This window comes from Schistocerca cancellata, chromosome 2 (genome assembly GCF_023864275.1).
Source record: "Schistocerca cancellata isolate TAMUIC-IGC-003103 chromosome 2, iqSchCanc2.1, whole genome shotgun sequence".
NCBI classification, from domain to species: domain Eukaryota; kingdom Metazoa; phylum Arthropoda; class Insecta; order Orthoptera; family Acrididae; genus Schistocerca; species Schistocerca cancellata.
Genome location: NC_064627.1, coordinates 668,090,534 through 668,115,969, shown reverse-complemented (window position 1 = coordinate 668,115,969; position 25,436 = coordinate 668,090,534). Strand labels below are relative to the sequence as shown.

The 25,436-nt window shown below is 43.2% G+C and overlaps 1 protein-coding gene across 2 annotated transcripts in view; it reads right to left on the bottom strand.

The window, feature by feature from the left end:
• Nucleotides 1-25,436, bottom strand: part of LOC126162380 (lysosomal acid glucosylceramidase-like) — a 518,384-nt gene that overhangs the window by 40,430 nt on the left and 452,518 nt on the right. The window contains exons 6-7 of one of the 2 annotated variants that reach the window (XM_049918851.1): nt 7,384-7,621; nt 3,064-3,208 (exon numbers count right to left, since the gene is read on the bottom strand). The exons of the other annotated variant lie outside the window; for it this stretch is intronic. Coding sequence (XP_049774808.1) covers nt 3,064-3,208; nt 7,384-7,621 — 383 coding nt within the window. The remainder of the gene's footprint in view (nt 1-3,063; nt 3,209-7,383; nt 7,622-25,436) is intronic. 2 annotated transcript variants of the gene reach the window in all.

Genomic DNA, 25,436 nt, shown 5'->3' with positions numbered 1-25,436 from the left:
GGATCTCCGGGCGGGGACTACTCAAGAGGATGTCGTTATCAGGAGAAAGAAAACTGGCGTTCTACGGATCGGAGCGTGGAATGTCAGATCCCTTAATCGGGCAGGTAGGTTAGAAAATTTAAAAAGGGAAATGGATAGGTTAAAGTTAGTTAGATATAGTGGGAATTAGTGAAGTTCGGTGGCAGGAGGAACAAGACTTCTGGTCAGGTGACTACAGGGTTATAAACACAAAGTCAAATAGGGGTAACGCAGGAGTAGCTTTAATAATGAATAAGAAAATAGGAATGCGGGTAAGCTACTACAAACAGCATAGTGAACGCATTATTGTGGCCAAGATAGATACGAAGCCCACACCTACTACAGTAGTACAAGTTTATATGCCAACTAGCTCTGCAGATGACGAAGAAATTGAAGAAATGTATGATGAAATAAAAGAAATTATTCAGATAGTGAAGGGAGACGAAAATTTAATAGTCATGGGTGACTGGAATTCGACTGTAGGAAAAGGGAGAGAAGGAAACGTAGTAGGTGATTATGGATTGGGGCTAAGAAATGAAAGAGGAAGCCGCCTGGTAGAATTTTGCACAGAGCACAACTTAATCATAGCTAACACTTGGTTTAAGAATCATGATAGAAGGTTGTATACATGGAAGAACCCTGGAGATACTAAAAGGTATCAGATAGATTATATAATGGTAAGACAGAGATTTAGGAACCAGGTTTTAAATTGTAAGACATTTCCAGGGGCAGATGTGGACTCTGACCACAATTTATTGGTTATGACCTGTAGATTAAAACTGAAGAAACTGCAAAAAGGTGGGAATTTAAGGAGATGGGACCTGGATAAACTGAAAGAACCAGAGGTTGTACACAGTTTCAGGGAGAGCACAAGGGAACAACTGACAGGAATGGGGGAAAGAAATACAGTAGATGAAGAATGGGTAGCTCTGAGGGATGAAGTAGTGAAGGCAGCAGAGGATCAAGTAGGTAAAAAGACGAGGGCTAGTAGAAATCCTTGGGTAACAGAAGAAATATTAAATTTAATTGATGAAAGGAGAAAATATAAAAATGCAGTAAATGAAGCAGGCAAAAAGGAATACAAACGTCTCAAAAATGAGATAGACAGGAAGTGCAAAATGGCTAAGCAGGGATGGCTAGAGGACAAATGTAAGGATGTAGAGGCTTATCTCACTAGGGGTAAGATAGATACTGCCTACAGGAAAATTAAAGAGACCTTTGGAGATAAGAGAACCACTTGTATGAACATCAAGAGCTCAGATGGAAACCCAGTTCTAAGCAAAGAAGGGAAAGCAGAAAGGTGGAAGGAGTATATAGAGGGTCTATACAAGGGCGATGTACTTAAGGACAATATTATGGAAGTGGAAGAGGATGTAGATGAAGATGAAATGGGAGATACGATACTGCGTGAAGAGTTTGACAGAGCACTGAAAGACCTGAGTCGAAACAAGGCCCCCGGAGTAGACAACATTCCATTGGAACTACAGATGGCCTTGGGAGAGCCAGTCCTGACAAAACTCTACCATCTGCTGAGCAAGATGTATGAGACAGGCGAAATACCGTCAGACTTCAAGAGGAATATAATAATTCCAATCCCAAAGAAAGCAGGTGTTGACAGATGTGAAAATTACCGAACAATCAGTTTAATAAGCAACAGCTGCAAAATACTAACACGAATTCTTTGCAGACGAATGGAAAAACTAGTAGAAGCCGACCTCGGGGAAGATCAGTTTGGATTCCGTAGAAGTACTGGAACACATGAGGCAATACTGACCTTACGACTTATCTTAGAAGAAAGATTAAGGAAAGGCAAACCTACGTTTCTAGCATTTGTAGACTTAGGGAAAGCTTTTGACAATGTTGACTGGAATACTCTCTTTCAAATTCTAAAGGTGGCAGGGGTAAAATACAGGGAGCGAAAGGCTATTTACAATTTGTACAGAAACCAGATGGTAGTTATAAGAGTCGAGGGACATGAAAGGGAAGCAGTGGTTGGGAAGGGAGTAAGACAGGGTTGTAGCCTCTCCCCGATGTTATTCAATCTGTATATTGAGCAAGCAGTAAAGGAAACAAAAGAAAAATTCGGAGTAGGTATTAAAATCCATGGAGAAGAAATAAAAACTTTGAGGTTCGCTGATGACATTGTAATTCTGTCAGAGACAGCAAAGGACTTGGAAGAGCAGTTGAACGGAATGGATGGTGTCTTGAAGGGAGGATATAAGATGAACATCAACAAAAGCAAAACGAGGATAATGGAATGTAGTCAAATTAAGTCAGGTGATGTTGAGAGTATTAGATTAGGAAATGAGACACTTAAAGTAGTAAAGGAGTTTTGCTCTTTGGGGAGCAAAATAACTGATGATGGTCGAAGTAGAGAGGATATAAAATGTAGACTGGCAATGGCAAGGAAAGCGTTTCTGAAGAAGAGAAATTTGTTAACATCGAGTATAGATTTAAGTGTCAGGAAGTCGTTTCTGAAAGTATTTGTATGGAGTGTAGCCATGTATGGAAGTGAAACCTAGACGGTTAATAGTTTGGACAAGAAGAGAATAGAAGCTTTCGAAATGTGGTGCTACAGAAGAATGCTGAAGATTAGATGGGTAGATCACGTAACTAATAAGGAAGTATTGAATAGGATTGGGGAGAAGAGAAGTTTGTGGCACAACTTGACCAGAAGAAGGGATCGGTTGATAGGACATGTTCTGAGGCATCAAGGGATCACCAATTTAGTATTGGAGGGCAGCGTGGAGGGTAAAAATCGTAGGGGGAGACCAAGAGATGAATACACTAAGCAGATTCAGAAGGATGTAGGTTGCAGTAGGTACTGGGAGATGAAGAAGCTTGCACAGGATAGAGTAGCAGGGAGAGCTGCATCAAACCAGTCTCAGGACTGAAGACCACAACAACAGCAACAACAAGAACCGACTTACAGCCCTCACCAAAGTAGGCCTGCTGCAGGTCCAGTGCGTTCGTTCACAATACAACAGTTCCGGCGCGTTCGTTCACAATACAGCAGTGCAAGTTTCCCGCAGAGGGTCCACTTACCGTAGCAGGCCTCTGTGTAGAGGATGAAGAGGTCGACGTGCTTCCAATGCAGCTCGTCCAGCATGCTGGGGTCGGTGACGTCATTCCCATACCAGTGCAGCGACACGCCGCTCGTCAGTCGGCGCGCGGTCTCGCCCTCCAGGATCTGCAGGACGGCGTAAGTTTCTGAGACACTACCGCAACACACCTCTTACTACCATATGGTAACAGTTTTGAAGTTGCTGTAAGCTGGACGTTAGGGAGACCCCCCACATTTTGTGTCTCACTCATTTGTCCATTGGAAAATCCCACTAAGTCACAAGATTGCCTTATACAGGGTGTTACAAAAAGGTACGGCCAAACATTCAGGAAACATTCCTCACACACAAAGAAAGAAAATATGTTATGTGGATTGTGTCCGGAAACGCTTACTTTCCATGTTAGAGCTCATTTTATTACTTCTCTTCAAATCACATTAATCATGGAATGGAAACACACAGCAACAGAACGTACCAGCGTGACCTCAAACACTTTGTTACAGGAAATGTTCAAAATGTCCTCCGTTAGCGAGAATACATGCATCCACCCTCCGTCGCATGGAATCCCTGATGCGCTGATGCAGCCCTGGAGAATGGCGTATTGTATCACAGCCGTCCACAATACGAGCACGAAGAGTCTCTACATTTGGTACCGGGGTTGCGTAGACAAGAGCTTTCAAATGCCCCCATAAATGAAAGTCAAGAGGGTTGAGGTCAGGAGATCGTGGAGGCCATGGAATTGGTCCGCCTCTACCATCCATCGGTCACCGAATCTGTTGTTGAGAAGCATACGAACACTTCGACTGAAATGTGCAGGAGCTTGATGCTAGTACTGTAGAGCAATGAGCCGCATGTCAACACAAGCACCGAAGTCAACATTACCTTCCTTAATTTGGGCCAACTGGTGGTGAATCGAGGAAGTACAGTACATACTGACGGAACTAAAATGAGCTCTAACAAGGAAATTAAGCGTTTCCGGACACATGTCCACATAACATCTTTTCTTTATTTGTGTGTGGGGAATGTTTCATGAAAGTTTGGCCGTACCTTTTTGTAGCACCCTGTAATGTGAATACTCGGGAATGGGTAATGGTGGTGAGGTTAAAGTCCAGAAACCGAGGTGGCTTATGAACAGTAGAATATTCGCAGGGAAATGAAACTAATTTAGAGCAAAAAATCATTGAACAAAAGAGGTAACGTCAAGGAAATATCCTAAAATACGTTGTGCATAACCAATAATAAATGAAAAGCACCAGTTTGCTTTTGTTCTACAATATTATTTTTATTGCTAACCGGTTTTCGGCTTACAAGGCCATCTTCAGACATTTACAGACATTTGTGCATAACCATCTATAACTGTATGTTTCTACAAAATATAAAGTCCAACATAGTAATTGTAGATTAATTTAATAGTATTCAAAGAGACGAGCGGACATCACCCAGCCAATAGCAACCCTATCCCTCAACCAGCATGCAAGGCCATTGACAATGGTACACCAGAGGCGGTGTATTCTGGTGGAATTCAGCACAGATAGACGTAGCAATCACGATGACGTGGAGTGGACAGAAGAAAAGCTCTAAATTTGTTTCACTAGCGCAAGTCTACGAGGACAGCAGTCAGGAGTATAATGTATCATTATCCAAACCACCAGTGGTAAATTTATATTGACAGTGCGCAAAAGGAAGAGCTTTCTTAGAGGTACATAATTCAACACTTTAAAGATACGTCAGTAAATTTACTTTGGTGCATGTATAATTGTGGCTATAAGGGTTTTAGACGATGTTGCTGCCACGATATGTCAAATGAACGACGTATGAGCGACGCGAGAGAAATATTTAACCTCAATCATTAAGCTTCAATATTGGTCCTCATCGAACCATCAAACAACTAGTTGCAGCATCTTTTCCTGTGCACGTCACTCGAGTTTGTGATTATAAACCTGTCAAACAGTTGGCATTCCGTAGTTTCGTTCATTAATGTCACATGGATTATTATCTCGATGCAATGCTATGCTCTACGAAGCATTCATTAAATAAAAATGAGTAATAGAATTATCACGTGGTATATGCATTCAAAGGTATATATCAATCTCCTGAAGGCAACAATTTGGTCAACCAACTATACGAAAAGGAAACCACATGCTTTTACGTAATTCCTTGTGACATTTGTTGCTGATAAGGGATGTTAGCCTTGTGTGCTTAGTGGGCTTGGTCTGAGGCAGGGAGGAGCCAATGAAGTGCAGGGTAGTGTTCTACAAGACGTACTTTACACCCATACTGAGATACTCAGCGAAGACCTGGACAATGAAAGAAGAGGGGATAGTAGAATCCAAGCGAGTGAAACAAAAAAACCTAAGAAGTATGTTACGGAAAGCGAGGTGAGACAGAGTAAGAAATGAAACTGTTAGCGCCGGCCGCGGTGGTCTAGCGGTTCTGGCGCTGCAGTCCGGAACCGCGGGACTGCTACGGTCGCAGGTTCGAATCCTGCCTCGGGCATGGGTGAGTGTGATGTCCTTAAGTTAGTTAGGTTTAAGTAGTTCTAAGTTCTAGGGGACTGATGACCTAAGATGTTGAGTCCCATAGTGCTCAGAGCCATTTGAACCATTTTTTTGAAACTGTTAGCAACGAAACTGATGTAGAAAAGCTGAATGAGAGAACTGAAAGCAATAGGTTAAAATGGTTGGGACATGTAAAGAGAACGGAAGATGGAAGAGTACCAAAACGAATGATGGAGGACAAGTTTCAGGGTAAGAGGTTAAGAGGGAGAGCTAGAGCGAGATAGATTGACTCAATAAAGACGAGTTTAAGAAGAAGGAGTCTAGACTGGAGCCGGCCTGAGTGGCCGAGCGGTTCTAGGCGCTTCAGTTTGGAACTGCGCGACCGCTCCGGTCGCAGGTTCGAATCCTGCCTCGGGCATGGGTGTGTGTGATGTCCTTAGGTTAGTTAGGTTTAATTAGTTCTAAGTTCTAGGGGACTGATGACCACCGATGTTAAGTCCCATAGTGCTCAGAGCCATTTGAACCATTTGTACCTTAGGTTAGTTAAGTTTAGGTAGTTCTAAGTTCTAGGGGACTGATGACCTCAGATGTTAAGTCCCATAGTGCTCAGACCCATTTGAACCACCTAGACTGGAACGAAACAGTTATAGAGGAAGAACTGTGGAAAGACAGAGGAAAGTGAAAAAGTACCGTTAATGTCCCAATGCGACCTGATACTAGGTAAAGGGGAAACGAAGACAATAGCGAAGTGTTGAAAATTTTAAAATGGCAGTAGTTATGTGAGTATGATACTAAGAATTAAAAACGATTTCCATTCTTGATAGCTGTCGCTTTGACACAGAAAGGAGTAAATTATGCACTCACTAAACTGTATCATCAGTACCTCGGTGAGTTACAGGCAAAAGTAAAAAAAAAGAACTCTGTAATGATTTTTTGTCAGCTTCAGTTACTGATGAATTTGTAAATAGATAGTGTGTGTGTGTGTGTGTGTGTGTGTGTGTGTGTGTGTGTGTAAAAGATACAAAGAAAGTGAAGTTGACTGCGTGTCCTTCAGTCGATAATTTCAGATGCGGCATAGGTATTGATGCAAACGGTTAGTTTTATAGTCACTGAAATATTCTATTATTTTTGTAAATATTGTGACTGTTCCTGATCACAGAAAAATATTGTGAGAATGTTGCAAGACATACACAATTTATTGTGCTCTGTCGTGATGGAACAGGACTAGAAGATCAAATGCTCAAATATGTGTGAAATCTTATGGGACTTAACTGCTAAAGTCATCAGTCCCTAAGCTTACACACTACTTAACCTAAATTATCTTAAGGACAAACACACACACCCATCTCGAGGGAGGACTCGAACTTCCGCCGGGACCAGCCGCACAGTCCATGACTGCACTAGCAGATCTAGGAGAAGTATGGGATGAAGAATCGATTAAATATATTCTGAAGTATCTCAAATTACGAAACTGTTCTAGAAGCATGGCGTAATATCCACAGAGTTAGGAGTTCTAGTAAAGACGTCTTGTTGGACTAAAAACTCGTGAAGTCTTCAGTACGAGGTAGTTTGATAGGTAATATTCTTAAGCGCAAAAAGTAATCATTATGAATCAGATCCACCTCTGGTACATAGTTCCAAACTTCCACATTAAAATTTACTTTTAAATTTGAACCTCAGTCCTGTTGTATCAGTACGTGCTGCTTTTAGGCCTGTATGACGTCCGTTACATCCGACATAATCTTTATCCTCATTCGAAGAGAAGTACCTAAAAGTACTGGCACTGGAGACAGAGAGAGACTTACCTGCTCGGACCAGTACAAATAGTCGCGATTGTCCTCCCCGATGATGATTTCTGTGTCGGCCAGATCGGAGTAGCGTTGCAGCGTGGGGCCCAGGAAGTCTTGGAGGAAGCGGCGCAGCCACTGCGGACTCCAGCCCATGCTGTTGAGGCCGTTAGTGACGACGGCGCCGGACGTGGGCTCGTTCTGCAGCGACACGGCCCACACGTGCACGCCGCGCCTCGAGTACTCCCTCAGGAACCTGCCGGCGACGATCACAGTGGTTGTCGTCATTCTGCCTAAATCTGTCACCCTATCCATTTACTCATTGCTTTGATTTTAATCTGTCGGGCAGTGCAGTCCTTGTCATAAGCGTGGCTAACTGGGATTGGTACCTGCTGTTGTGTCCAGAGCGGTCGTAGTTCGCGGATGCATTCTCGAGTGGAGCAAAAGTGAGGCGCTCACCCAACCCCACTTCGCGAACGAGGCACTGCCGCTGCCTCGGAAGAAGGGGTAACGCGACGTGCCTTGGACGAAAAGCTACTCTGTACGGGCAGATAACAGTTATACAGGACTGTTTGTTGGCGCCCCATAAATTGTTTGCTGTATCATTCCCCTCTTATGTAATTCATAGTACTTCAGAGCCTTACACTGTCTTTAGCAATTAATATTACGATTTAGAAAGTTGACCAGGTATCGAGTTCCCGTGTGGTGCACTAATGAAGTTCCCATTTTTCTATTTTCAACCGATCAAGATATGCATACGAAGTGGCTAGCTGAGATCAAGAGGAATAATTTCGTTCTTAGCAGTCTACGGCAAGTAATTTTGGTTTTAAGCATTTGTTGATGCTCTCATGTGTGGCAGTTGAAGTCGATTCATAGTACGAGTTGCAGCAGTGAGAGTGCAGCATATTTTTCGTTATGTCATAAAATTATCATTTGCAGTTTTTTGAAATGCATGCAGCATACTACAAAATTTTGGTTGTAACCACAGTTCCCGTAAACAAATTATATATCGTAAAAACTGTTGTACAGTCTAAACATTCTAATGGTCTGCCGCACCTCTCCACATCAGCTGGCCGTTGTGGCCGAGCGGTTCTAGGCGCTTCAGTCCGAAACCGTGCTGCTGCTGCGGTCGCAGGTTCGAATCCTGGTTCTAAGCTCTAGGGGACTAATGACCTCAGATGTTAAGTCCCATAGTGCTTAGAGGCATTTGAACGATCTCCACGTCATTGCCAGTCGTCTCTACTGTGTTGCAGTCAATGCGATTTGGTAGAATCCTACGACATTCGCCAGTGCAATTGTGGACATACATTGTGTGGACAATTATCATTATTTTGCTTATAACTCGTGAAGAATGGAAAGTGAGTAGGTGAAGAGATACTAATAATACAAAACTGAAAACTTTCAAAAGGATGTATTTTAAACAAAGAAAAACTGACAAAAAGTTGTGCATAATTTTTGTTGCTGTATTTTTAAATCTCGTGCAATACATTTTTTCTTGTCACAAGGTTCAATAGTTTGAGGAGCACTGTAATGGAATTACTTACATGTCTTGGTCACCACAATCGCCTGATTTCAAACCGACTGAACATATCTGGGACACTGTTAGGCGCCAACTCAACGTCCAAAAATCACCGGCCACTGGTAATTTGTCGAGTGACCGTTGTGCAGACATCTGTTGCCACCTACCATCGGATATTTACCAAGAAAACGCTAGCCGAGCGGGTAAAACGTAGGTACAACGACGCTCTGTTCTACCACTAGTGCACTACATTTGAAAAATGAATGATTACACTTAGTTTCGACAGTAAACATATATAATTTTCAAGAACGTCCTTTGCATCAGACAGATCATCACGGAGAAATTTAGTGACTATTTATCATCGCAAAAGTAGTGGTAGTTCAGCAACTTAGCTGGAATCTGAGTTACCACCAACTGCCTATCGTGAAGTGCATGACATCGTACTTGAGGTGAAAGGCCTTGTCTCTATGTGGAGTTGGCTGTCAGTCACTGTTGCTGCTTTAGTGATGATTGTCCCTACCTTTATCTGAGGTTTAATGTTACTTTCTTATCAAGTGATGATGTGAATACAAAGCTACATAAACTACAGTATGTATATCACACAAACAAATTTCGTTTTAAAAATAACACAAGATACACATTACAAAAACTGTCTAAAGTTACTGATAAAATATAATTCAAACTAGGGAAGAAAGAAGATAGATGGATCAAAATAATTGAGAGCCTAACGAGCAAAAAATAGTTCAGTTCTCGATGATGATGATGACAATGACGACAAAATTTACGCTCTTAAAGTAGTAAGTATACGTTTCTTGAAATAAGACTGTATTTCCTTTTAAGTCACTGTTTAAATAAAAGCTTTATTTCATAGTGACGACAGCCAGCTGTCTGGCGCTAGACGCCTTACACAGTTTGCAACTGGCAACTCACTGAACTCGCCCCACATCATGGCACTCCTTAATACGTTCTCATCCAACAGTTTGCTTTGCCTATAAATAAATATTACTTCAAAATTTTTCCAGTCATGCCTAGCGGTTGTACATAATCTGTACAACTTTAACAGTAACTAGAAATTCCAAAAGATATTATGCAGAAGATGACATAGCACTGTATTCTCCTCAACTCAAAGACGTACAGTATTCTGTGTGGAAGAAAGCACCGGATGTCTGTTTTATCTGCCTACTGCTCTACGTCCATCGAAAGCTAATACCTCCACTCGACATCTCCTCTAGACAAGTGCTCGACCACTGGCTACATTAGTGTACCTGCAGTATGCAAAATTTTCCAGCTTGCAACAGACATCGCAGCAAAGGACTTGCAAGAGCAGTTGAACGGAATGGACAGTGTCTTGAAAGGAGGGTATAAGATGAACACCAACAAAAGCAAACCGAGGATAATGGAATGTAGTCGAATTAAGTCGGGTGATGCTGAGGGAATTAGATCAGAAAATGAGACACTTAAAGTAGTAAATGAGTTTTGCTATTTGGGGAGCAAAATAACTGATGATGGTCGAAGTAGAGAGGATATAAAATGTAGACTGGCAATGGCAAGGAAAGCGTTTCTGAAGAAGAGAAATTTGTTAACATCGAGTGTAGATTTAAGTGTCAGGAAGTCGTTTCTGAATGTATTTGTATGGAGTGTAGCCATATATGGAAGTGAGACATGGACGATAAATTGTTTGGACAAGAAGAGAATAGAAGCTTTTGAAATGTGGTGCTACAGAAGAATGTTGAAGATTAGATGGGTAGATCACATAACTAATGAGGAGGTATTGAATAGAATTGGGGAGAAGAGGAGTTTGTGGCACAACTTGACTAGAAGAAGGGATCGGTTGGTAGGACATGTTCTGAGGCATCAAGGGATCACAAATTTAGCACTGGAGGGCAGTGTGGAGGGTAAAAATCATAGAGGGAGACCAAGAGATGAATACACTAAGCAGATTCAGAAGGATGTAGGCTGCAGTAGGTACTGGGAGATGAAGAATCTTGCACAGGATAGAGTAGCATGGAGAGCTGCATCAAACCAGTCTCAGGACTGAAGACCACAACAACAACAACAGACATCGCCCATCTTTATTCTCTCAAAAAGATAGGGGTGCATATAGGACCCGAGAGATGCCAGCACCATAACAAATGAAATAGGAGCACTTTCGTTCTAACATACAAGTAACAATTAGATAATTAAACACATACCGCAAGCCCTAGTTGGACGGGGTTGTTGTATTGTCGGGTTCAGCTAAACTGGTGGCTGCCCGACCTTTGCTTAACGTGTTTCAGAAGAATGAAGTCCTTCAGTTGAGCAACAATAACTTTATTGCGAGCGCGTATCTGACGACGCCCGGCATGCATGGACAGATCGGAACTATAAAATTTGCTCCCGGCCTATACAGAGGATCCTTAATCCTCGGAAAACTTCCGTAGTTAAGAGAGAAAACAGTACTCGTCCACCAAGTCAGGAGGCACGGAACTACTAACTAACTCAAAAAACAAGGAATAATAATAATAATAAACAGAACGTATATAAAAGCTAGAAAACACAGCGCCTCTAGAGGCTGAGCGCGGAACTACACAAACGTCGCGTAAAGTAATTACGACCGCACACCACTGCACTGACACACGCGCACAGCACACACACACACACACCGGCGAGCTTGAATTAACGCGCGGCAGCGTCGCTACAGTAGAACTCACTCGTACCCTTCCATACTAATTATAAATTCACTTGCTTAGCGGTTTCCTAACCCTGCTGGCAGAGTGTGCACAAAGCAACTTGGCCCCTACCTCCAGAATCAGCGCGGTATTGGAGGGAACAAAGCTGGTCGTAGAGGCTCCATTGTGAACCTTCTAAAGCACAGTTTTTTGAGAGATTTTTGCTTCCTCGCTTCCCTCTTCAGACAAAATTTTGATGGCACTGCATGAAGTCACGTGAGCCTGATTAAGAACTACCCCTTCACCCGTGGCGCTTGAAGACTGCGGTGCTACACCTATAGTGTTTCACTTAAAGTGTGCAGGTCGCCAGACTGAAGTGGCTTCCCCACCATAACAAGTGCAGAGTGATGTTTTCTGTGTGCAAGTAAGTTATTCTTCAACACGTTTTTGTACTTTCCATTGTTGTTAAATATTTATTAATCCATGACTTTTATCCACACTCGTCTCATAATATGATAGAATGGACACTAAAGGCCCCATCGTGTGTACACAGCAACACATTACCATCAGTAGTAGGGCAGGGGAAGATCAGGCGGGAAACGCTGATGAAGCATACGTCAGCACTTTCAGCTACTGTAAAATGACGCAACTATATATTCCTTATTTTGCTGTCAGCATTATCAACGTATCCTTATGTCCAAGGCCACTGCAGGAATCATCGAATCTAGCCACATGCAAGGACCATGGAGGAGAAGGGTAAGGAAGGGCCTCCACACACCCCACCTTGATCACCCCCACTTGGCAACCAAATGCGATCAAGTATCAGAACTTCCGAAGAACTTGGCAGTTACATTTTCACTACTAACTCCCAAAAACTCGTTCAAAGACGGTCTCGCCAATCAAGTTAGCAAATTTCGTATGAAGCTGTCTATCATTTATCATGTGATACTGGAGCGAGTAGACAGTGTATTTCTCTATAAAAAATTAAAAGCCATCATCAACAAATAACAAATTAGGACTTCGTATTTGTTGAAAATGAGTTTTGCCTCAGATACTATCTCACAAACCCTGAAAACGCGAAATAGCTCATCCCAGTTGCTCCAGTCACCAGCAAATGGCCGCGATGTAGAAAACGAACAATGTTCAATCATTGTGTTACAATTCGTTTTTAGGTTACTACTGCCACCAATAGATGGCTGCACTATAGAAATGTGGGTAATTCGTTCTCTGAACCATGAGTAGCAGTTCTCACTGTCAGCACATAGCTACACTGGTTAAAAAGAAAAGAGGGTCATAAATAAATTATTTTCCACATCTAAGATCTTGAAAAGTTCTAAAATGTTATGCAAAACGCGTAGACAGCATTAAAAGTGCGATGTTTACACCGAATATCCAGGACCTAGTTGATGTTAAAAGATGAAGAAACACTGTAAGTGTCAAATCAGTTAATATGATATCACAATATTGCAACATGTAAAAGAATGTGTGAGTTAATTTTCGCATATACACGTGTTTGCCAAATTACTACCCATTATCACAAATTATGTTCTCCAATGCTAGTTTTCCATGTCTAATAGCCGGCCAGTGTGGCCGTGCGGTTAAAGGCGCTTCAGTCTGGAACCGCGTGACCGCTACGGTCGCAGGTTCGAATCCTGCCTCGGGCATGGATGTGTATGATGTCCTTAGGTTAGTTAGGTTTAATTAGTTCTAAGTTCTAGGCGACTGATGACCTCAGAAGTTAAGTCGCATAGTGCTCAGAGCCATTTGAACCAAGTCTAATAACAGATAACATTTTAAGCGTTAGAGTTAAAAATTCGATATTCTAAAAATACTAATCCAACCAGGCTTATAACTGCAGAAAAATACATGTTAGCCAAATTCTACACTAAGCATGCAAGCACACAACCAAATGCACAGACTGAATGTATCTAATTGGGCTTGCTCTTGATGTAAGTCAAAACACTCTCTCAAATTAAATGTTTCACTATTTAAATTGTTCTCAAGCACTATTTTAGGAGGAAGGAAGATAAAGCATCATGTCATAAATAGGAAAAATTAAACAATGCTGTTGATTGGCAGCTATTGCCGTTATTACAAATGACACAGACCTACAGAAGGTTACATAAGACAACAGCAGATTGCAACCAAAACTATAGTGGTAAGGTTCTCTAAGACTTATAGACTGTTTTGTTATCCACAACTATGAAGTCACAGTGTCAGTTAGGCCGTCAGCGAGAGCACCACAGCTAGTTGCTGCTACTGATAAGGTGAGTCACTGTTCGCTTGTTACATATTTTTACGAGCTTCAAACTGGAGCGCCTTATTTTCAGTTATCTGGGTAGTTACTAGTTTATTTTTATAATTTCTTGCGTGTTCAAGAGCTTAGTAGGCACAACCTTTTATTTCAGTAACGGAGCAGTGTACAGTACCGTCGTTGTTATCGACACTTGTATAGACCCTTGTACCATACAGGCTTTTATTTGTTTGGTTAGACAGCTCAGTGTCAATTAGACGGTCAGCAAGAACAGCACCGCTAGTTCTTGCTACTAATAAGGTGAGTACACTGTTCACTTGTTACATATTTTTATGAGCTTTAAGCAGGAGCGACTACAGTAATGGACAGGAACTGTGATTGTTGGGTACAGATGCGAGCTGAGTTGGCGACTCTTCACTCACAGCTCCAGGCTGCTTTGGCTTCCATCACACAGCTTGAGGCTGCTGCCAAGGGATGTCACTGTGGGGGATCAAAAGTGGGGATGCGAGGGACATCGACCATGTCCCAAGTGTCCTCCGACCAGTCTACTGCTGTGGTTGCCCCGGGTACTGCCTGCACTGGGGTTGACCCCTTATCTGTGGTCGAGTGGGAGTCTGGCAGGCAGTGAAAAACTTTTGGAGGGGCTGATCGTAGGGCCTCTCCAGTCCGTTTGACGAACATATTTTGTGCGTTATCTGTGGTTGATGATGTCTCCGAGCCAGATGCAGTCGTCCACCCTGTTCCAGAGGAAGCTTCTCGGCCCGCAACAGAGGGTGGGTTTGCTGGTAGTTAGGAGCTCCAATGTTAGGCGCGTAATGGGGCCCCGTAGGAAGATGGCTGTCAAGGAGGGGAAGCAGGCCAGTGTGCACTCTGTGTACATTCTGGGGGGAGTCGTTACAGATGTGGAAAGGGTGCTTCTGGATGCCACGAAGAGTACAGGGTGCAGCCAACTGCAGGTGGTGGCTCATGTCGGTACCAATGACGTGTGTCGCTTTGGATTGGAGCAGATTCTGTCTGCTTTCGGGCGGCTAGCCCAAATGGTAAAGACTGCCAGTCTTGCTTCCGAGATTAAGAGGGAGCTTACCATCTGCAGCATCATCGATAGAACCGACTGTGGTCCTCCGGTGCAGAGACGAGTGGAGGGTCTTAATTAGAGGCTCAGGCGGTTCTGTGACCGTGTAGGCTACAGATTCCTTCACTTTCGCTATCGAATGGTGGGTTTCCGGGTTCTGCTTAATAGGTCATGAGTCCACTACACACAGGAGGCGGCTACATGGGTAGCGGGGGCTGTGTGGAAGGGACTGGGCGGTTTTTTGAGGTTATAGGGTCTCAGGGAACCACAGAAGGGACGTCCGTTTAAAAGTGGGCAGGTAAAACACAGTAAGGTAGTTGTAGAAACGATTATTGTAGCCGTAAATTGTCGTAGCTGTTTTGGGAAAGAACCAGAGCTCCAAGCCCTAATAGAAAGCACTGAAGCTAAAATAGTTGTAGGTACAGAGAGCTGGCTAAAGCCAGAAATAAGTTCAGCCGGAATTTTTTCAAACGATCTTACAGTGTTCAGAAAGGATAGATCAAATACAGTTGGTGGTGGAGTATTTATTGCTGTCAGATGTAGTTTGCCTTGTAGCGAAATTGAAGTAGATAGTTCGTGTGAAATAGTATGGGTGGAGGTTATACCTGACAATCGGACAAAACTATTAATTGGATCGTTTTACCGACCCCCGACGCGGAAGATATAGTTGCTGAACAGTTCAAAGAAAACTTGAGTCTCATTTCAAATAAGTACCCCGCTCATACAGTTATAGTCGGTGGTGACTTCAATCTACCCTCGATATGCTGGAAAGATTATACGTTTAAAGCCGGCGGCAGGCATAAAACGTCATCCTAAATTATACTGAATGCTTATTATTATTATTTTGAACAATTAGTTCATGATGCCACTCGAAGCGTAAATGGTTGCGAAACCATACTTAACCTTTTAGCAAAAATAATCCTGGCCAAATAGTGAGTATTGTGACGAATACAGGGATTAGCGACCACAGGCACTTGCTGCTAGGCGGAATACCGTAACACCTACAACCACCAAAAAGAAATGCAAAGTATATCTATTTAAAAAAAAAGCTGATAAAAATGCTCTTAACGCCTTTTTAAGAGACAGCCTTCACTCCTTTCGATCCAATCTGATCACGTAAGTGTAGAAAAGTTGTGGAATGTTTTCAAAGAAATAGTATCGACGGCAATTGAGAGATATATACCACATAAATTAATAAGTGATGGTACTGATCCCCCACGGTACACAAAACGGGTCAGATGGTTATTGCAGAAGCAACGAAAAAAGTATGTCAAATTTAAAAGAACGCTAAATCCCCAAGATTGGCAAAGTTTTACAAAAGTTCAAAACAAGGCGCGTACTTCAATGCGAGATGCTTTTAATAATTTCCACAACGAAACTCTGTCTCGAAATCTGTCAGAAAACCCAGAGATTCTGGTCATACATAAAGCACACCAGTAGCAAGCCGCAGTCAATACCATCACTGCGCGATAACAACGGTGAAGTCACTGATGACAGTGCCACTAAAGCACAGTTATTAAACCCGGTTTTCCGAAACTCCTTCACCAAAGAAGATGAAGTAAATATTGCTGAATTCCAATCAAGAACAACTGCCAAGATGAGAGACACAGAAGTAGATATCCTCGGTGTAACGAAGCAGTTTAAATCACTTAATAAAGGCAAGGTCTCCGGTCCAGATTATATACCAGTCAGGTTCCTCTCAGAGTATGCTGATTAAATAGCTCCATATTTAGCAACACCTAAAGACTGGAAAATTGCTCAAGTCACACCAATACCCAAAAAGGGAAGTAGGAGTAATCTGCTGAATTACAGGCCTATATCACTAACGTCGATTTGTAGTGGGGTTTTGGAATATATACTGTAATCGAACATTATGAGGTACCTCGAAGAAACATAGTCAGCACGGTTTCAGAAAATATCGTTCTTGTGAAACACAACTAGCTCTTTATGCTCGTAAAGTATTAAGTGTTATCGACAGGAGATGACAAATTATTCCATATTTTTAGATTTCCAGAAGGCTTTTGACACCGTTTCCCAGAAGCTTCTTCTAACCAAACTGCGTGCCTACGGAGTATCGCCTCAGTTGTGCGACTGGATTCGTGATTTCCTGTCAGAAAGGTCACAGTTCGTAGTAATAGACGGAAAGTCATCGAGTAAAACAGAAGTAATATCCGGCGTTCCCCAAGGAAGTGTTATAGGCCCTCTATTGTTCCTGATATACAGGGTTATTACAAATGATTGAAGCGATTTCACAGCTCTACAATAACTTTATTATTTGAGATATTTTCACAATGCTTTGCACACACATACAAAAACTCAAAAAGTTTTTTTAAGCATTCACAAATGTTCGATATGTGCCCCTTTAGTGATTCGGCAGACATCGAGCCGATAATCAAGTTCCTCCCACACTCGGCGCAGCATGTCCCCATCCTTGAGTTCGAAAGCATCGTTGATGCGTGCTCGCAGTTCTGGCACGTTTCTTGGTAGAGGAGGTTTAAACACTGAATCTTTCACATAACCCCACAGAAAGAAATCGCATGGGGTTAAGTCTGGAGAGCGTGGAGGCCATGACATGAATTGCTGATCATGATCTCCACCACGACCGATCCATCGTTTTCCAATCTCCTGTTTAAGAAATGCCGAACATCATGATGGAAGTGCGGTGGAGCACCATCCTGTTGAAAGATGAAGTCGGCGCTGTCGGTCCCAGTTGTGGAATGAGCCAATTTTCCAGCATGTCCAGATACACGTGTTCTGTAACGTTTTTTTCGCAGAAGAAAAAGGGGCCGTAAACTTTAAACCGAGAGATTGCACAAAACACGTTAACTTTTGGGGAATTGCGAATTTGCTGCACGAATGCGTGAGGATTCTCTACTGCCCAGATTTGCACATTGTGTCTGTTCACTTCACCATTAAGAAAAAATGTTGCTTCATCACTGAAAACAAGTTTCGCACTGAACGCATCCTCTTCCATGAGCTGTTGCAACCGCGCCGAAAATTCAAAGCGTTTGACTTTGTCATCGGGTGTCAGGACTTGTAGCAATTGTAAACGGTAAGGCTTCTGCTTTAGCCTTTTCCGTAAGATTTTCCAAACTGTCGGCTGTGGTACGTTTAGCTCCCTGCTTGCTTTATTCGTCGACTTCCGCGGCTACGCGTGAAACTTGCCCGCACGCGTTCAACCGTTTCTTCGCTCACTGCAGGCCGACCAGTTGATTTCTCCTTACAGAGGCATCCAGAAGCTTTAAACTGCGCATACCATCGCCGAATGGAGTTAGCAGTTGGTGGATCTTTGTTGAACTTCGTCCTGAAGTGTCGTTGCACTGTTATGACTGACTGATGTGAGTGCATTTCAAGCACGACATACGCTTTCTCGGCTCCTGTCGCCATTTTGTCTCACTGCGCTCTCGAGCGCTCTGGCGGCAGAACCCTGAAGTGCGGCTTCAGCCGAACAAAACTTTTATGAGTTTTTCTACGTATCTGTAGTGTGTCGTGACCATATGTCAATGAATGGAGCTACAGTGAATTTATGAAATCGCTTCAATCATTTGTAATAGCCCTGTATATTAACGACATAGGAGACAATCTGAGTAGCCGTCTTAGATTGTTTGCAGATGGTGCTGTCATTTATCGTCTTGTAAAGTCATCCGATGATCAAAACGACTTGCAAAATGATTTAGATAAGATATCTATATGGTGCGAAAAGTGGAAATTGACCTTGAATAAAGAAAAGTGCAATGTTGCCTTTTCTACTAATAATAATTTAAAGAGAAACTTCATTCATAATTTGAAATCCATTTGCTCCCCTACAGAACGTTCTGGCGTTTATAAGATCATCTGTGATACCTGCTCCTCCTATTACATAGGGCAAACTGGTCGTGCTTTCACCATCAGATATAAAGAACATCTTTTGAGAAAGAACGGCACATGTCCCCTAAATTCAACCTTTGCCGATCATCTCTTAATTATTGGACACGTGCCTAAAGCCATAGGCGATAGCAATATTCTGCATACCGAAAAGAAGGGCCGTATGTTAGATGTTTTAGAGGAATTGGACATTTTCAAACATCTCTCTCGTCATGATGGCCTCATTCTCAACGAACAGCTGCAGCTGCGAAATAAAAACTTTTTCGACTGTATAAAGCCTTTGCTTGATCTTTGATTCACATTCCTCATGCAGTTTACCGAAATGTTGTTTTCCGGTTACATCTTTGTTGTTTTCTTGACTTTTTTTTTACGTTACAAAATGTATCTCTGTTTAAAGCAGATAAATATGTAACTTCATCCTATTATTATTAGTGCTTACGTTATGCCTGACTCAGCTGCATCACAATTTCATGTGTCTAATTTTGAATGTACAGTAGCCTAGTTGTTTCTGCGGCTACTACACTCCTGGAAATTGAAATAAGAACACCGTGAATTCATTGTCCCAGGAAGGGGAAACTTTATTGACACATTCCTGGGGTCAGATACATCACATGATCACACTGACAGAACCACAGGCACATAGACACAGCAACAGAGCATGCACAATGTCGGCACTAGTACAGTGTATATCCACCTTTCGCAGCAATGCAGGCTGCTATTCTCCCATGGAGACGATTGTAGAGATGCTCGATGTAGTCCTGTGGAACGGCTTGCCATGCCATTTCCACCTGGCGCCTCAGTTGGACCAGCGTTCGTGCTGGACGTGCAGACCGCGTGAGACGACGCTTCATCCAGTCCCAAACATGCTCAATGGGGGACAGATCCGGAGATCTTGCTGGCCAGGGTAGTTGACTTACACCTTCTAGAGCACGTTGGGTGGCACGGGATACATGCGGACGTGCATTGTCCTGTTGGAACAGCAAGGTCCCTTGCCGGTCTAGGAATGGTAGAACGATGGGTTCGATGACGGTTTGGATGTACCGTGCACTATTCAGTGTCCCCTCGACGATCACCAGTGGTGTACGGCCAGTGTAGGAGATCGCTCCCCACACCATGATGCCGGGTGTTGGCCCTGTGTGCCTCGGTCGTATGCAGTCCTGATTGTGGCGCTCACCTGCACGGCGCCAAACACGCATACGACCATCATTGGCACCAAGGCAGAAGCGACTCTCATCGCTGAAGACGACACGTCTCCATTCGTCCCTCCATTCACGCCTGTCGCGACACCACTGGAGGCGGGCTGCACGATGTTGGGGCGTGAGCGGAAGACGGCCTAACGGTGTGCGGGACCGTAGCCCAGCTTCATGGAGACGGTTGCGAATGGTCCTAGCCGATACCCCAGGAGCAACAGTGTCCCTAATTTGCTGGGAAGTGGCGGTGCAGTCTCCTACGGCACTGCGTAGGATCCTACGGTCTTGGCGTCGCTGCGGTCCGGTCCCAGGTCGACGGGCACGTGCACCTTCCGCCGACCACTGGCGACAACATCGATGTACTGTGGAGACCTCACGCCCCACGTGTTGGGCAATTCGGCGGTACGTCCACCCGGCCTCCCGCATGCCCACTATACGCCCTCGCTCAAAGTCCGTCAACTGCACATACGGTTCACGTCCACGCTGTCACGGCATGCTACCAGTGTTAAAGACTGCGATGGAGCTCCGTATGCCACGGCAAACTGGCTGACACTGACGGCGGCGGTGCACAAATGCTGCGCAGCTAGCGCCATTCGACGGCCAACACCGCGGTTCCTGGTGTGTCCGCTGTGCCGTGCGTGTGATCATTGCTTGTACAGCCCTCTCGCAGTGTCCGGAGCAAGTATGGTGGGTCTGACACACCGGTGTCAATGCGTTCTTTTTTCCATTTCCAGGAGTGTAGATGGCGCTCGTAGCAACACCATGTTTACTTGCACACACTTTCTAACGTGGGCACCTCAGTCTTGTTCCAACCCTTGTTCACTCAAGTAGGAACAGCCCTTAGCGGCTCGCCATCTTATTTACAACTATTCATGACGTCGCCTTTCCGGCTTAGATTTTTTTAAATGTGACTTGTAAGTACTGCATCTCTTTCCAGTCAGTACAAACTTTAATTTTATTAATTTATTAGATACCTAATACGTTTTAGAACAGTTAGTTTAATTCTGAAGACGACGCTCTTAGTAGCGTCGAAACCTGGTCAATTTTGACTTAATATTTGTGACCGAGGGCTTATTTGTTCTAATATAATTCTGACACGGTCACTGAACCTTAGCAGCTATGTTCAAAGTTTTACTTTCTCATTAGTTTGGCGATCTGCCCGTCTAATCTTCAGTTTTCTTCTGTAGCACAAAGTTTCAAAAGCTTCTGTTCCCTTCTTGTCTGAACTGCCTACAGGTCACGTTTCACTTTCGTGCAAAGCTATACGCCAAACAAATACCGTCAGAAAAGACTTCCTAAAACTTAAATTTAAATTCGCTGGTAACAAAATTCCTCTTCTTCCGAAAAGCTATTTGCCATTGCAGTTCTACGTTTTATATCCTCTCTACTTCGGCTATCATATGTTATTTTACTGTCCAAAGGCCAAAATTGGTTACTGCGTTTATTTTTTCACTTCCTTATCTAATTCTCTCACCATCATCTGGTTTAATTAGACTACATTCGCTTATTTTTGTTTTCCTTCTACTGATTTGCCTCTTCTGTCCTCCTTCAAACTCATTCCACTACTCTTTCAAGTCCTTTGCTGTCTCTTACAAAATTACAGTGTCATCAGAAAACCTCAAAGCTTTTATTTCTTCTCCATGAATATTAATTCCTTTTCCAAATTTTTCTTTGCTTCCATTACTACGTGCTCAGTGTGCAGATCGAATAACATCCGGGACAGGCTACATACAACCCTGTTCCACTCCGTCCTCGCCCACTGCTTCCATTTCATGATCTTTTGAGTCTTATAACCGCCATTTCGTTTCTGTGTAAGGTGTATAAAACCTTCCGCTGTCCTCGCTGACTAGTAAATAGTTACGCTGTTGTGCACTCACTATTGAATTAGGCATAGCAATTGTGCTGCAGAGAGCGCTCCTACCACAACAATGAATCGAAGTCGTCCGGATTGGTACTGAAAGGACGACACGCTCTACGGCGGTGCAGTTTAACAACTAGATGCTACGTGTCGGAACAATGAGACACTGCATCTCTTATATACTGCTACTGTGTTACAGGTGTATCGTGAGTAACTCGATTAGGGGAAATCCTTCGCCACCAGTCAGAACTGTTTTGGACATTATGTTTTGCATTGGCTGCAAAGGTAACCATCAACTCTCATTAACTATAACGGAAGTCGAACAGATCACAGTGCTGGAAATAATTCACTAATTTAATGCTGATCAACTACCAAGGGCGCCCAATAAGTAATGCAACGCATTTCCTTCCTCGGCCAATTTCGTTTGAAAAAATGTGGAATTTTTTTGTGGGCCATCCTGCAATATTCTACTTCAGCCACTGTAGTTTCATGAAGTTACTACAGATGGCGGCGCTAAACGTAGGCTTCAAAATGGAATCTGTAACGGAGGCGCGTTCCAAGTAGAAGGGGTCACTGAGTTTCTTTTGGCGGAAAACGAGAGAACGGCAGATATTCATAGGCGCTTGCTGAATGTCTACGGAGACTTGGCAGTGAAAGAAAGCACGGTGAGTTGTTGGGCGAGGCGTCTGTCACCATCGCAACAAGGTCGCTCAAACGTGTCCAATCTCCCGCGTTCTGGCTCGCCACACACAGCTGTGATTCTCGCAATGTTGGAACGAGAGGACACTCTCATTCGAGGTGATCGACGTATCAGAATGAAACTCTTCGCTACTCAACTGGACGTCTCTGTCGGTAGCTCTGGCACACTTGTGCACCAGTTAGTGTACTCAGAGGTGTGATTCCCCCGCCGCCTGTCAGAAGGCTATAGAGCAACGGAGGAGCATCTGTGCGGAACTGCTTGCGCGTTATGAAGTGACAGTGACATTGACAATTTTTCTTGAACGTCATCACAGGCGATGGAACATGGGTTCATTGCTTCGTACCCGAAACAAAACGGCAATCCAAGGAGTGGAGCCACACTACCTCTCCTCCGAACGAAAAGGGACTACTGACGCAGCATGACGTAGGCTCTGACGTCGACCAGTAGAGTGGTGCAATGCGAGAGTACAGGCCGTTCCAGAAAGGTGGCGTAGTGCAATCACACTGACCGGAAATTATGTTGAAAAATAAGGTTTTGTAGCCAAAAGAATGGTGAATAATATGATGTTTTGTAATCCTGAGAAAAAATCTGTAACATCACTTATCGAATGCCCCTGTACAGACGGCGAGCAGCCATGATATCTAGAAGCACCTCCTCCTGTGGCCATGAGGTAGCACTACCTTATACAGGGTCGACCGTCTAAAGTTTCGGGTGAGATCATCTCGAAAACTATACATCGGGTAAAAATAGTGGGTAGGACAATTTCGTAAGCTCAAAGAGGTACATCAAATGATACTACACATGGGCCCCATTGAGTGAGGTGGGTTCAAATGGCTCTGAGCACTATGGGACCTAACATCTATGGTCATCAGTCCCCTAAAACTTAGAACTACTTAAACCTAACTAACCTATGGACAGCACACAACACCCAGTCATCACGAGGCAGAGAATGGGTGAGGTGGGGGGCAACTTTTAAATCTTAAATGGAAATACCCATTTTTATTGCAGATTCGGATTCTCCGTAAAAAAGTAATCAAGTTTTATCTGAAACATTTTTTAAACTATTGACAGATGGCGCTGAAATCGAGAAAAAAGTAAAATTCGGGAAGAACTCTGATTTATTTAGAATTATCCGAGAAAGACACATCAAATCGATAAAAAAATGTGCGCCAATTCTTTGGTTACGCCAGATTAAGCTATTTTTGTACAAAATGTACTGTAGCCTACTTTTAGCGTTACCCAGTAACAACGACATGGACATAGAAGAATGATGTTCCCATGGGGTGCTTTATTAATGTTAGGCCCCTAGCCTCTCACATGTTGGGTGTTTCATTAGTGTGAGTCCCCTTGCCTCTCACAATTTGGCGTGCTTAATTAATGAAATTAGCTTCCAAGAAATTGTTCAAAATTATGCCCATTTACTTCAATGAATAAAATAATTCGTCTGCAAAAGTTGTCCACAGTTTTGAGCAGTACATCCCGTGGTATGGCTGCACACGCTCTTCGAATGCGTTGCTCCATTTTTTTCTGGTTGTGGGCTGTCTTTCATAAACAATACTTTTTAAATAACCCCACAAGAAAAAAATCAGGAGATGTTAGGTCTGGTGAACGTGGAGGCCACTGAATTGGTCCGCCGCGTCCTATCCGCCGAGCAGGGTACCGTAAACTTAAAACGTTCTGTACATTTTTAGCATAATGGGGAGCTGCTCTGTCCTGTTGGAACCACATTCGTTGCTTAAGTTGTAAATAAGATTCCCCAGTAACATTTCGGTCAAAAAAATACGGTCCTATCAAGTAACCGTTTGAAATTGCACACCAGACCAATAACGACCATTCGTGTTGATTGTCAACGGTCTGTGCCAGTGTGGATTGACAGGGGACCAATAATGAAAATCATGGCTATTTAATTCGCCATTGTTTTTTAATGTGGCTTCATCGGTGAACATAACTTATCTAAAAAAATCATTGTCAGCTCTTATCATTTCCAAGACTCATTGGCAGAAATGCAAGTGTATTTGCATATTTTTAGGCGTTAATGCATGTGACAGTCAGATACGATAGATATGATATTTATCGGCCTTCAAAATCCTCACAACAGTTGATTTCGGTATTCCAGTTTGTCTCTGAATCGCACGACTACTAATTTCGGAATCCAGCTGAACACAGGCGAGGACAGTAAGGGTACGAACGTCATTTTCATTGTATTCCCGATGACGAGGTGGACGGTGCATGTATCCATTTCGAGTGCAATTTCGAATAATGTTTTCGGTTGGATGTCGTCTGTTTGGGAAACGATCCGGATACCATTGCGCAGCTAAAATTAACATCATATCAAGAATCTCTGTAGGAGGATAGTGAGCTATGTTTCGCTAAAGAATAATTTACTTTCGTCAGTTGGTGTTTACAGTTCACAATCTGAAAGTGAAGTGACGTCTAATCGCATTCCACCGACCTTTATACTGAGCCATAGTTCGCAGTTTGGCCACAGTATCGCCACAGTCGGGTGAGTAATGCAATTGTGAAGAGTTCCCTAACGAGAATTTAATACCATTCCGCCTCCCTCCATCAAAAACTGTGGCGCGTAGGATACATTTTGTAAAACAATAGCTTAATTTGGCATAATGAGAGAATTGGTTCACATTTTGTACCGATCTGATGCGTCCTTCTCGGATCATTCTAAATAAATCACAGTTCCCCCTCATTTTACTTTTTTCTCGATTTCAGCGTCATCTGTTAATGGTTTAAAAATGTTTTAGAGAAAACTTGATCACTTTTTTATGGAGAATCCTAATCTGCAATAAAAAGTGGGAGTTTCCATTTAAGATTTAAAAGTTGCCCCCCGCCCCACCCAGTGGGGTGGGGGCTGGGGGTCACGTGTAGTATCATTTGATGTCCCCCTTTGAGCTTACGAACTTGTCTTGCCCACTATTTTTACCAGATGTATAGTTTTCGATACAATCTCATCC